This window comes from Bidens hawaiensis, unplaced genomic scaffold, assembly GCF_021521415.1.
Source record: "Bidens hawaiensis isolate Kalapana, Puna unplaced genomic scaffold, B.hawaiensis_p1.1 tig00037826_1, whole genome shotgun sequence".
Taxonomy (NCBI): domain Eukaryota; kingdom Viridiplantae; phylum Streptophyta; class Magnoliopsida; order Asterales; family Asteraceae; genus Bidens; species Bidens hawaiensis.
The window spans coordinates 46,372-59,664 of NW_027496628.1; the positions used below are offsets into that span (position 1 = coordinate 46,372).

Genomic DNA, 13,293 nt, shown 5'->3' on the forward strand with positions numbered 1-13,293 from the left:
AACACCTTTATTGCAATATGAAGAATAAAATTATATAATAAGATAATGAATGAGATTTAATTTTTTTTAAACCCGTGTATCACACGGGTTTCTAACCTAGTATATATGATACATAAATTCAAGTTTGTATAGATATATATCTTAGGGTTGAGTTATAATAAGAAGATTAGTTTTCCTAAAAATAATAAGAAATACTCTTGTCCCATTCATTTGAGAATTGAATGGTTGAGATTAGATTAGAGAGATCATCAAGTGTAAAACAAGTGTAAGGGCATAATAGGGATAACATATTTGTTGACTTTCCCTCTCCACATGCAAGACACATGTCAAATTCCCCCATCATTTTAAAACGTCCATATCTTTTTTATACGACATTTTTTTTCAAAACAATTTCACCATAAAAACGAGTGTTTTTTTTATCTTTTATATGAGTACCATATTGCTTTATAAAAATAAATAAATAATTCATGGGTTTTTACAAAGTGTGTTTTATCATAATTGCGTTTTACAAAATTGTGTTATACAATTGTGTTTTATTTTTTCATAGTGTTTTTTGCATTGTGTTTTTTACATTGTGTTTTCATTGTTTTTTTGTCATTGCGTTTTTATTTTCATAGTGTTTTTTCCATTGTGTCTTTTCATTGTGTTTTTCATAGTGTTTTATTTTCTGGCGAAATTTCCGAAGACTTTTCCGGCAAGGTGGTGGCGGTGGGCGGTGGTGGTAGTAGGAGATGAGTGAAAATTTAAGTGGGTTTTAATTAAGTGGGTTTTAATTAAATGGATTTTTGAAATTAAATTAAGTGGGTTTTAATATTAAGGTAATAGACTAAAATACTCTCCTTTCTAGCCTTCTTAGGAAAATCAAACTTCTTATTCGATCTTTTTTCATATATCTTATTATCACTTCTTGTAAACAAACTATTGTACCAATAGAAGGCATTCATTAATTTCATATTTACCGTGAATCTGTCATCTTGGGCGGTGGGTGATTCAATACAAATGACATGTGCATGGACCAATTCATTTAGACTTGTTCAAGTATCTTTTCCTTCGGATATGGTCGTCATGCAGCATGTATGCTGTCCTAAACTTACTAGTACTACAACTACCGTCAAATTCAACATATCACCAACATATATACGTTTATAAATTAGCTACTTTATCTCCTCTACAACGCAGTAAAATCAAAATCGAAATGGGCACACACTCGTTGTTTTTCATTATTTTGTGCTTGCTTCATGTTTCGTGTTGTGTTTCCTTCACTAACTTTGCATTTGGGGACTCGATTGTCGATGCTGGAAACAATAATTACTTGCCAAGTCTCTCGAAGGCTGACTACTCTCCTTATGGCATCGATTTTACTCCGTCCGGTGGTAAGCCCACCGGAAGATACACAAATGGTTTCACAATCGTTGACCTTGTTGGTACTAAACCATCCACTTTCATTTCCTTTAGGTTTACCATCTTTTAAGTAATTGTGAGATTTATGTTACATGAGTAAATATTGATTATTAACAATCGGTTTAGGATAATTATCAAATATTATAACAAAACTAGTTATCTAAACAAACGCCTGCCTTGTGACATATATTTATCTTTTTTTGGTTATGTAATTGATCATTCATTAAAAAAAACTATTATTTTTAAACGGGTAACTCACACATGCAATGTTCCTTTTACTAAATATACCTTTTAACTCATACACCCATATTTAAAATACTCCTAAATCTACATTTTTATTAATCTACTGCTAAACTATAATTCTCAATCATTAGAATGACACTTAGTTTACACTCCTTGATACTTAAGGTACCTAAGAATGTTTGTTTCTGGTGTGTTTTTAAAGGTATATATGTAAATCAGTAAATGATTGTTGATGATGTACAAAATGAATAGAGATGTTTGTAAAGGTAACTTGTATGTATGGTATATGCTCTAGCTATAAAACATTGATATTAAAAAATCGTGTATAGATGAATAACTCGCTTTACGATTATGATTTCATATTAGCGCAAGCTTTGGGCGCCAAAACACTGTCTCCACCGTCTCTAGCTGCTAATGCAGCATCACATGCGACTCAAGGTGGCATAAACTACGCGTCTGGAGCTTCTGGTATACTAGATGGAACTGGTAAGCCTCTTTGTATGTGAATTCAATAACAGATTCTTGTATTTTCTTCTAATCATGCAACAAGATAAGATTATATTTGTGTTTCGAAATAAAAATCTTAACTTGTGCAGGTTGGACGTCTTCCTTTAAGAACACAAATCGATAATTTTGAGGCAAGTAGAGCTGAAATGGTGAGGAAGATGGGAGAAAACGGTACACTAGATCACTTAAAGAATTCGATCTTCTCGTTAACGATTGGATCAAATGATATTATAACCTACTTCCTACCAAATCTTCCTTTTGTTGGCAACTATGATGGTTCCCCTACTACTTTACAAGACATCATGGTCTCAAATATGACTTTACATCTCAAGGTACATTTTTTTCTGTTATCTTTTTAGTAAGATTCTACATGAATGTGATCATCACTATAACAAATGGATATTTTCAACGGCTAAATCCCGTGACGGTATTGTGGCTCAACTTACCCGTCTCTAATCTTGCGACAAAAATATCCGTTCGGTAATTTTGCAATATTTAAAAAAAAACTTTTATTAAGGGTATCTACACTTTACAATGTTTTATAAAGGGCGTAGTCATTGCAAATGACGACCTCTTGAAAAGATCGTTACTTTTAATGGTTCGTGGTATATAATCACAGTTTCTTTACTTATGATTAACTTTTTGTCTTTGACGAAGCGTTTGCATAAACTAGGGGCTCGGAAAGTCGTTGTAGTAGACATAGGGCCTCTTGGTTGCATACCCTTTGTTCGGTCTATACACTTCCTTCCGGTGGGAAAATGCCACGAAGAAATGAACATGTTGATCCGGGGATACAATCAAAAGTTACGTACCGCAGTACACAACTTAAATCACGAGATGGGTTCGGGTTCAGTTTTTGTCTATGCAAATTCATACGATGTCATTAGTGGGATGTTACAAAACTACACCGACTATGGTATATTATTAATCGTATATATATCCAACCATGATAATTATATAGCTTCTGCAGTACAATTATGGTAACTCTAGTTAATTATTGTGCAGGATTTGAGAATGTGAATGATCCTTGTTGTGGAGAATTCTTTCCGCTATCTTTTTGCTTAAGAATAGGCGATGAGGATGAAATTAGCACGAACATTTGCGATGATCGATCAAAGTATTTGTTCTGGGATGCATATCACCCTGGGCAAGCAGCGAATTTCATCATAGCACAACATATGCTAAATGGCGATGAAAACATATGTTCTCCTCTAAACGTTCGCCAGCTTCACAATTACAAGGTTTAAGCAAGTGTGTTGCTGGATTCTTGAGTGATGTTTGTAGTAGTAGGTCATATGTGACTCGAGATGTTTAAACTGGACGTTTGTGTAGCTACGTATTCATGTGCATTAGAACAATTCATGTGATTCATTTTCGGCTCATCATTTTGCCAAGTTAAATGTGATCTACTATGATTAGTTGTGACGAAAGAGAATATGAAAAAATGGTAGATAGCAGCTATTGTTGTGTTTACAACAAAATAATCAGTTTATCTTATTTAAACAAAAAACAAACACAAATAAACTTCAATTAGAAAACAAGATTAAACCAGGTCGTGTCTCAATCCTTTTGGGCTCAAAACGTGTAGTAAAGTTGAAGCCCTTTTCATAAGAAAAATATTCTTTTTCGGTCATGTGACTCTTATGTCATCTATGCGAATGTATAGTTATAGATTACAAACCTTTTCGTCAAACAATCTCAAAACCAAAATTACTTGTATGTAATGTGTTATGTGTTTAGAATTTGGGGGTCTTAGAGATCAAGTGGGGACCTAAATCCCTTGCTTTATTTCACTTCCCGTTGAGCCACTCCTGGATTAAACTAAAGAAAACTTACAAGTTAATGCCAGAATAAGAGAGCTACAACGAGTTGTGAGCGCCTTGAGCATGCAAACGGTGGTTGGCGGTCAGCATACTATGATGTAGCAACATGCTGAGGTTCACTCATTCAACCTTTAAAAATCAAAAAGAGTGACAAAACAAGATATATTTGAAATTATCTATTTTTACTAGAGGCGAGCAATAACCGAATCGTTAACCGAAACCTAACCGAAAACCAATGAAACCGAACCGAACTCTTCATTTTTTTTAATATTTTCTAGCCTTTTTTTCTCTATTTCATGTATTATATGTACTAATAGTTTAATACTATCATTTTCATATATTTATATCTCCATTTCATGTACTAATATCAAAATTTCATATATTAATACATTTGTCTCATGTAGTTATGCCTTTATTTCATGTATTTTTAAGCAAAATTTTAGACCAAATTTGATACTGGTTATTAACCGATCGAATTGATAACTGATCGGTTTGGTTAATGCTAATAGCCAAACCGAACCAAACCGTACACACCCCTAATTTTTACGACTAACTTGATATTTCTAGTGGTAAACCTGCAAACTTTTAAAACGTAATCCCTTTTACACGGTCTTTAATCTAAAATAAATAAAAATAAATGCCCGTTTAAAATATCGTGTTTTCAAATTCATAATTTCTTTACTAGAATACAGATTCCACATGAGCTGGGCTCTTTTATGTTATGTAAAGCATATGGGCCAGTAACTGTTATACTCAAAAAGCCCATATACTAAATATAAGTTATTAACTTATTATTCATTTTGTTCTGTTTTCTTTTCACAATCTATAATAATTATAATCGGAGAAGTGATGGGATACGCACTCAGGCTGCGGTTGGCTTCGTTCTTCGCCGGCGCTGCGGTGGCGTCGGCCGGAGGATTTTATTACCTTCACAAAGATTATAAAGTTGCTCATCAATCCATGTCTCAACAGGTATTATTATTGCCTCTTAAAACCTCAAGCTCAAAACCCTAGGTAGCTTATTAGTGGATCTCAGTATCAATATTGATATTTTAAATCTTAATTCTCAATTTTTATTATTTAATGTTAATGTTTTAAGTCTTAATCAGTTCCTACTTGCTACAATTGTTAGTGTTTTGCAAGTTTCAAAAGGTTAATTTGTTAATGGTATGATTGTATATTAAATTAGTAGTGTTAAATTGCTATATATATATATATATATTAATTCTCCATGATATTAATCTTACCGATATCCCACCGCGATATCCGATATTTTTCCGCATTAACTGCATAGGCGAGCGTGAATTTTATGTTCTGCATCATGCCTTAGATTGCATCTTTGAACAGCATGGGGAGTTGGGGATAGCATTGTATTAGGTTAAATAAATATTATTGTTTTGTTTCAAGTGATTATGCAAGACATCAAATTTGTACGGATTCAAGTTCTCCTTTCTAATTGACAAATATAGTGTGTTGAGCTGCACCGATGATTGAGTAAGAAATAGAGACTTTTCTTGAATTTGAAAAGTTTACGTCATTTACAGTAAAACTTAGCATCAAATAAGATCTTTGGTGAAGTAGAATAACAAAGATCTCGCAAGCTTCATAGCGTTACAAGAGGTTTGTTCCTGCTTTCATAGAATTTGTTAATTTTAGTTGTATTATGATGATTTTGTTGGGGTTTGACTTCTGAAGTAACTCTTGGTAAACCTGTAGGTGTATTTCTGAGTGGCATATATAGATTGATATTTGATATACACGTATACGAGTCAACTGCTTAGTCTTGATTGCAGTTAATTGGCATGGGTTAAGACATGGCCTATCTGGCATTATACTTTAGAAGTTTAGGTAACTATTTTCTAGACTTTTTAATCATTTTGTGAATTGTGACATTCAAGTTGTACAACTTTAGTATAGAGTTATAGATGCTTCCCTGAGAGATGTAAAAAAAGAAAGTTTCTTGTTTAGGGTGTGTGTAATGGCCGGCAAATTGGGTGGTTTTGGGGCGATAATGGGGCTACAACACCGTCCCCCTAGGCTACAAATGGGCGAATTGTGGGGGGGGGGGGTCGACCACTGCTTCTCGCCCTGTCTTCCTTTTCTTTAATTATTATTATATTCACATGTGTCTTGCATACATACATATATATATATATATATAGGGGCTACAACACCATTACACCCCTAAAACAAAAACCCACATTTTGCTTACTGGGCACCACATGGCACAAAACGCCCCATTTTGTAGCCCCTCCACTACACATAGCCTTATATAGACATGTAAGCTAAGAATTCTGGTTGTGCATAAAGCTTATTTGGTAATACATGTTGCCTTGGTTTTCGTGTGGGAGGTTGTGTGTTTAACAGATCTGCAGCTGAGACTTTCTATTTTTCTTATATATTTTAAATAATGATAAAAGTATTGACTAAATAAACTCATTCTCATTTTAACTGAGGATCGTTTGAAGTTCTAACAAGCTGTTGGCTATCCTTGGTCGTGTAGATGAGCAACCTTTATAAATCTCTAGACAGGCGCATATCTTCATTGGAAAATTTGAATCAAGTTGAATCACTGAAGCCGGTTGAAAGTGCAGAATAAGGAAGCCCCTTACACATCTGTTACTTGTATGTTAATTCAACTTTGTACTATGTTTTAAGTTATGTTTTAGTTTCGTTTTTATGTTTGTGGAATGGTGAATTAGGCGAGCCGTTTTTGTTTTTTATTACCTTTTATCCAATAAACATCTTTGACTAAATGTTTGTTTTGTTTGTTTTATCAACATTTCCCACAAAGTCCATGCTGAATGTAGTCTTACTTTTATCTGGATGTGTTTTATGTTTTTCTTCGTTTGACATGTTTTACCAGGATGAGTTTTATGTTTTTCTTCACTGGACAATTTTTTCATGTGATTTCATCAATTTGTTCAAGCTTAATGAAACCAATAAGACCACCTGGGTGTGTTTAGTAGATGTGGCAAAATTTTGGAAAAAATTGCATTGGTGGAGGCTGCCATTTACAGGTTATGCATGTGGGTACATGTGTTGCGTTTAAACTATTGTGAGAGGGAAGGCGAAAGACATGGACGAGAGAGGAGGAGAGGAGGAAAGAAGATGAAATAAAATGCGGGGCAAGTTGAATTAGTTGGTGATTCCATTATGAAATCGAGTTTTTGAATTGTTTTTAATTAATTTATGAAAAAAAGGGTCGACGAAGCAACTTTTGTTTGTCTGCTTTCTGTTTCGATGCAAAAAGGTATTCACAAATTAACATGAAACACTGAAAACTAACTATAGTAGAAAACACATTTCATATTTATATTTTTGGACTTGAAACTTTTTTTAATCTAAAAGTCACTATTGTAACCAATAAATATCCTAATATAATTGTTCCCAAACTGTTAACTTTTCTTTAAGCGACCCATTCTTAGTTATTTTCGCAATCCTCGTGTGCATTCGAAATGGTATGGAAGTTCAAGTGGTTTTAACTCCTAGCCAACACCGAGCAATTCTGAATCCTTGATCAGTTTTGATCGGATATGTTCAAAGTAATAATTAAATAAATAAATATGTGTCTTTTGCACCAATATAACGTAATCAGCCGAGCATATCCTCTTATCATGTGGTTTTGCCTCTATCATTTGGCAAGATATAAGTAATTGGTGCAAGTTAAAGTCTCGACCATTTATACTTTTATCTCAAAGATCCAAATTTTCGTGGGACTCCGAATATGAACCCATCTAGGAGAAAGATAATACACGCGGTGACTCTCACTATTAGTTGTTGCACATATATGGAAAGCTAGAAATGAAGCGATTTTCAATCATAGAAGACCTATCTCAACCGTATTGTTGAAGACGTAAAGAACACGAGCTTTTATGCTTGTCTTTAGATTGGGAAGATTGCTGAAATTATCGTTTTCAATCTCGCTCTTTTGTTTTTGTACTTTGGAGTTTTTGGTTGTTTCCAGCTTCTTGCTAGTTCGGCCCATTTTATAAAATTCTTCGTTCAAAAAAAAATATAAATATCGAAACCCATCATGTTATATATGTCAAAACATTAGCATGTGGGTGATAATTGGCCCGGGCTGGAGTCCGTGGGAGTTGTCTGCTGTCCTAGTAACAGAAGAGATAATAAAGTGACGAATCAGATTCCTTTTCAGGTGAGGATTTGAACTTATAGCAACCATATGATCTTTTCCAATGGGACTAAAGTAACTTGACATGAGTTAAAAGTCCTAGACCACAACAACCAGGTTGAAGAAAGAATGTGTTGATGGAAATGGTTGTTAATTAGTTGTTGGAGAGAGATGAAGCTGAATGGTTGCTTTCATGTTTTAAATAATATTGAGATTAACTAAATAAAATTCTTGTATTCATTTAATTGTAAGAAGAACAGTCCTTCTCTAACCTTAATTGTACAACTGACATCAATCAATGTGTGTTCATGTATTTCTTCATACGGTCGGCTGATCTTTTGTATTCTTTCATCTTTCATTTCTTTTCATTTTATTCGCTTGTCTCATCCCATTCCCCATCTCTGACGTATAACTTAACTACAAATCATATATTCCAAAATTTGCTTCACTTTTTTTAAGAAAAAAACTCTCATATCTAATTTTATACATATTTATCTCTATTCAGTTAAATAATATTTATTTATTCTTCGTTTTTTTTTTTCACTTTTCCATCAACATCAACACACAAAATATTTTAAAAATTATATATGGGATAAAAAGTGAGAACTTTCTTACAAAATACATCTCTACATGTATTCATGTAGAGATGTTTAATTTGGTTTTTGATCATTTTCTCTAGATTTAAGAATGAGGTTTGGAGATGGGGATGGGATCGCCACGTTCGTCACCTACCTCCCACCACCGTCGTCACTCATTACCATTTCAGTTTTTTTCCCCGTGTTTTCCTGCCTACCAAACAACGTATAGTTATGATTTATTATATTTTCATGCGGTAATAACCCATTTAATTCATTTGTCAATTTCATTACCTTAATTCCTTCAATCTTTAACCAATCCCCAAGTGTTCACACAAAACTCAAACTTTGGTCCTGATAGAGCTATTATAAACATATATGCTGAACTCAAATTTGTATCTACAACTTCAATCTCCAGTTCCTTAGAATTTACCACACATATATAATGAAATGAAGGAGCCAATGCTGTGCATAGTACGTTTAAATTTAAACTCTTTCGTTGGCGAACCTTTAACAAAGATTAACGAACGAGCCGAAGGTAAACAACGTACGTACTTCCATCCGCACTTCCATCTATGAGGAATTCCCTCGTATCCAATTAAAAAAAGTTCAATTCAATGAGAAGGTTTTTTATTTGTTTTATTATTATTTTTTATATATACAAATAAATCAACTTTAAATAGCATTGACTTGGATTTCAGACTTAACTAAAAGATCAACACATAGTACGAAGACGCAAAAGTTGAGAGAGATATTGTTTAATAAAATGATTAATATTTTTAAAATTTGTTGCACATAATATTGTTTTATAATCTGAGATACAAATTACCCTTTTTCTTTTTACCAAGGTTCTCATTTATATGATGATTTATTTATAACTAGACGGGTGTCCGCGCGATGCAGCGAGTGTTTGAACCTATTAATCACGTACAAATATAAGTGTTTATGGTTCGGTTAAAACCTTGAAATCATTTAAACCGGTCATTGGTTTAACTTTTTTTTTCTTTTTTTTTTTACTTTCGGTTTCTTGGTCGGTTTCAAAATTTTCAAAACGTAGTGAACGGTTGGTTCGCGGTTTATATCGGCAACCGACCATATGAAGCCAGAAAGGACTGTAAATTAACCTAATTGTAATATGATTCATTTTGTAATATTTGTTGTTATTATTTCACGTCCTAAATCTTCCATTAATATTTACCATTTATGTGGCTAAAATTATCATTTTTTATGTATGATCATCTCAAGTATCATATTATGTTGGTTTTTAGTTAACATTGACGGTACATTTACATTATTAATTATTTTAAACTAAATTTATTATTAAAGTTTAAACTGTGAAACCAAACCAGAACCAGACCGTTAGTAACGATTCGGGTTCAACTTTCAATGGTTGAGTTTGGTTTTGGACGACAAAAAATCAGTATTAACGGTTGGACTCACAAGTTTAACTTAAAAACCATCAAAACCGACACTGAACACTTATACGTAACATATTAATTTATTTAAAATGAAAAAAAAATTACAACAATATTATATCCAAATTAAAGAGAATAAAATTCTCGTTTTTATGGTGCAATTTGTTTATATAAATATTAGCGTATGAAAAGGCTATAGTTGTTTAAAAATCATGGGTGGGAAGTTAGTTTACAAGTTAAATTAAAAACATAATATGGTTAAAGATGAGGGACCAAACTTGTAAGTTGGATAAATTGTGTTTAAAATACATATTTACCCTTACTAACACATGTATCTTATGCTTTAAGTGTTGTAAATTAAATGTCTTAATTTATACTTGTTTGATGTATTATATAGTATAGATAAAAAAGAAATTGCTCAACATGTTAACATCACAGTCAGCACTTTCTTTGAAACAATAAGAAAATGAAACTTAATTTTGGCATTAGTTTTTTTTGTCTATAAAAACACATTGATTAAGTTATCTTTCTAATTCTAATAATTATGATGCAAAAGTCGGAGCTAATTCCTTAATTAAATTAAAATATCTGTTCACATCTTTTACTTGCTTTAAAATGTCTTTTTCTCTAATCGATTTTTTCTTCAACGGCATCAAAATTACTTATACACATTAAAATAATATATTAAGAAAAATATACAATAAATATTATATGTATATATATATACAGAGGAAAGTGTTTTATTTTTTGTTTTATTAACATGAGTTTCTATTTCTATGTGTTATTAATGAACTTAAAAGCATTAATAATTTTGTTCCATGTGTTGTCGGTAAACCCTTGATTTAAGGAGTTGGTCACGGACCCGTTACTAATCATTTTTCTTTTAAGACAACAATGCCTTTAAGAGGTTGCCTCTTAATCATTTAGACTTAACGTTAACTTTTTAACAATTAAAAAGCTATGAATTATTAAAGAGTAACATCTTAATGATTGTTAAGAGGCTATCAAACAACTCATTAGTCTTATATATGGCCATTACATGTCTCATACAATAATGGCATACTTATATTTTTCATCTTACATTGTCTAAAATATCTTGAGCATATATATGAGATTATTCAAATTTTGGTCCCTAGAGGACGGATTTACTTTGGGACATACACACAGAATTCAGTAGACGGGGGTTATTTGTCAAAATCCAAAGCAATCAATCATAATGAATAAATTTATGTGGTTTTAAAGGTGTATGACGAAAATAAGGGTTATTTATCTATCATAATCCAAAATAATCGATCATGAGTGCAAAGTTACAACGATGTAAAAGATGTAAGAGTCTTTCTGAATGATCAATTAAAAGAACACCATTTGTATGAAAAGACAACCTATGGTGTTTGTCAAAACTCAAAATACGTGGTTGAGTGTTTCATCTAACGTGTTAGGTGGGTGAGGTGGATTGCAATATAGTTTGAATGATTTTTTCGCAAAAACAAAAAAACAAAAACAAAACAAATGTTTCCTACTTAAGTAACACATTCTTAATTCATATGTGAGAGATGCTAGAGTTGAACATGTTTAGTTTTCATATTTTACTCTTCGACGAGCTAGTTCCAATGTCACTGGAGTTTATATCGATCTGAATACCTTTTCTTACCGTTTTTAGCTTGTAGAATCTGATTGAGGACTCGAATTTAAAATTTATTTAGGTTTGGTTTACTATGAATTGTAATTAGTTCACTCTAATTCCTTCGTATAAATAAATCTAACATCTTTTCTAAAATGTGAAGAATCTCAACCAAAACATTAATATCTTGAACACTCACAATCATCACATATATCCACCACCCCATGGCCACAAAATCAACGACTGTCACTTGATGCCATAAGTCCGCTTATGACGGTTTTATGAGGCCTTATTGTAGACAGAACATTTGTCCGCAAAGTGAAAATAGGATTAATTTCATAAGATATTTTGTATAGGTTTTTTAAACCATTGCCGGTGTGGGTCTAGTTGGCCACATCCAGATTCCAAAAGACATCATACTATCATACTAGATTAATTGCAGCTAGCGCGCTTCACTCTCATTTGGTTTATGCCTGCAACCCACTCCAACAAATTCCCTGGGATATGTCCAGAAGGTTACTAGTTTTGTACTGAGATAACCTGGAAAATAAACTACTTATTTTGTATTATCAAATCATAAGATCCAACAGTTGAATTCAGAAAATGGGTTCCCGTGAAGAAAGTTAAGATTACTTATTTACTTGGTACGTCGCTAGTGGAGTTGGGTGTGGTGCGTTAATTAGTTATCTAACAGAAATCTAATTATATTAACATGACAATTGTTTGAATAAAGACTTGAGTGAGTAAAGTAATAGGAAATCTAGAAGCTACATACGCTAAACAAAATCAATCATGAAAATTATTATTATTATTTTTATTATTATTATTTCAATTGGAAAAAAGTGGTGGACTTTTCATTTAACTTTTCGTACTAGTGTTGCTGGTGAGACCTTTTCTATTGGACCAACCACATGACAATAAATCAACCATTAATCATTAAAAACAAAATAGAGAGCGAGACTTTTGAGTCTTGATACTAAAATCCTGAAAAAAAAGGAATTTTAACTAATAAATAAAGCCTCCTCCAACTTATGGTAACTCTATAGTATATATCCGTGATTATAAACATTACTAGGTAGCCTAAGCCCGTTATAAACCCGCTGTCTGAAAACTTACTGTTGTAAATTAAGGTTAAGATCATATTCGAATTTGAGACCTTGTGACCTCTCCTTCCTAAATCTTTAGTTCCCATTCAATGTAAGTTGAGTTAAGACACATACCGTAAAATAACTTGACCATGAAAAAACAATTTATTGATGTATACGTATATCGAATATATACATGTACATAGGCACCATAATGAAAACCTTATGTAGCGTGTGACGGATGACATAGTTATTACGTGACATGCATGGACGATATGGTGCACCCCACAAATCCATCACCAATACACACATACAAACATACACCTTTATTCGCTAATTCTCATTCATTCCTTTCCCATATAATATGTTTGTAGAATGTCTTTTCCCTTTTCTTTTTCGACCATATGATACCTATATCCATCAATCACCTTACATTTGGTCAATTGATGCACCATCCTAAACCCCTATTTTCGTATTTAATTCCTCTA

The 13,293-nt window shown here is 32.6% G+C and overlaps 2 protein-coding genes across 2 annotated transcripts; both read left to right on the forward strand.

The window, feature by feature from the left end:
- The first annotated feature begins 1,015 nt into the window (after positions 1-1,015).
- On the forward strand, positions 1,016-3,494 carry LOC143589814 (GDSL esterase/lipase At5g41890-like). Its single transcript, XM_077070466.1, has 5 exons — positions 1,016-1,424; positions 2,011-2,131; positions 2,231-2,483; positions 2,809-3,067; positions 3,157-3,494. The coding sequence occupies exons 1-5, from the start codon at positions 1,073-1,075 to the stop codon at positions 3,396-3,398; spliced, it is 1,227 nt and encodes a 408-aa protein (XP_076926581.1). The 5' UTR covers positions 1,016-1,072; the 3' UTR covers positions 3,399-3,494.
- Positions 3,495-4,806: 1,312 nt separating this feature from the next.
- LOC143589815 (uncharacterized) lies at positions 4,807-6,730 on the forward strand. The gene is made up of 2 exons (XM_077070467.1): positions 4,807-4,946; positions 6,478-6,730. Exons 1-2 carry the CDS (start codon positions 4,824-4,826, stop codon positions 6,571-6,573), a joined length of 219 nt encoding a protein of 72 aa, XP_076926582.1. The 5' UTR covers positions 4,807-4,823; the 3' UTR covers positions 6,574-6,730.
- Positions 6,731-13,293: the final 6,563 nt, after the last annotated feature.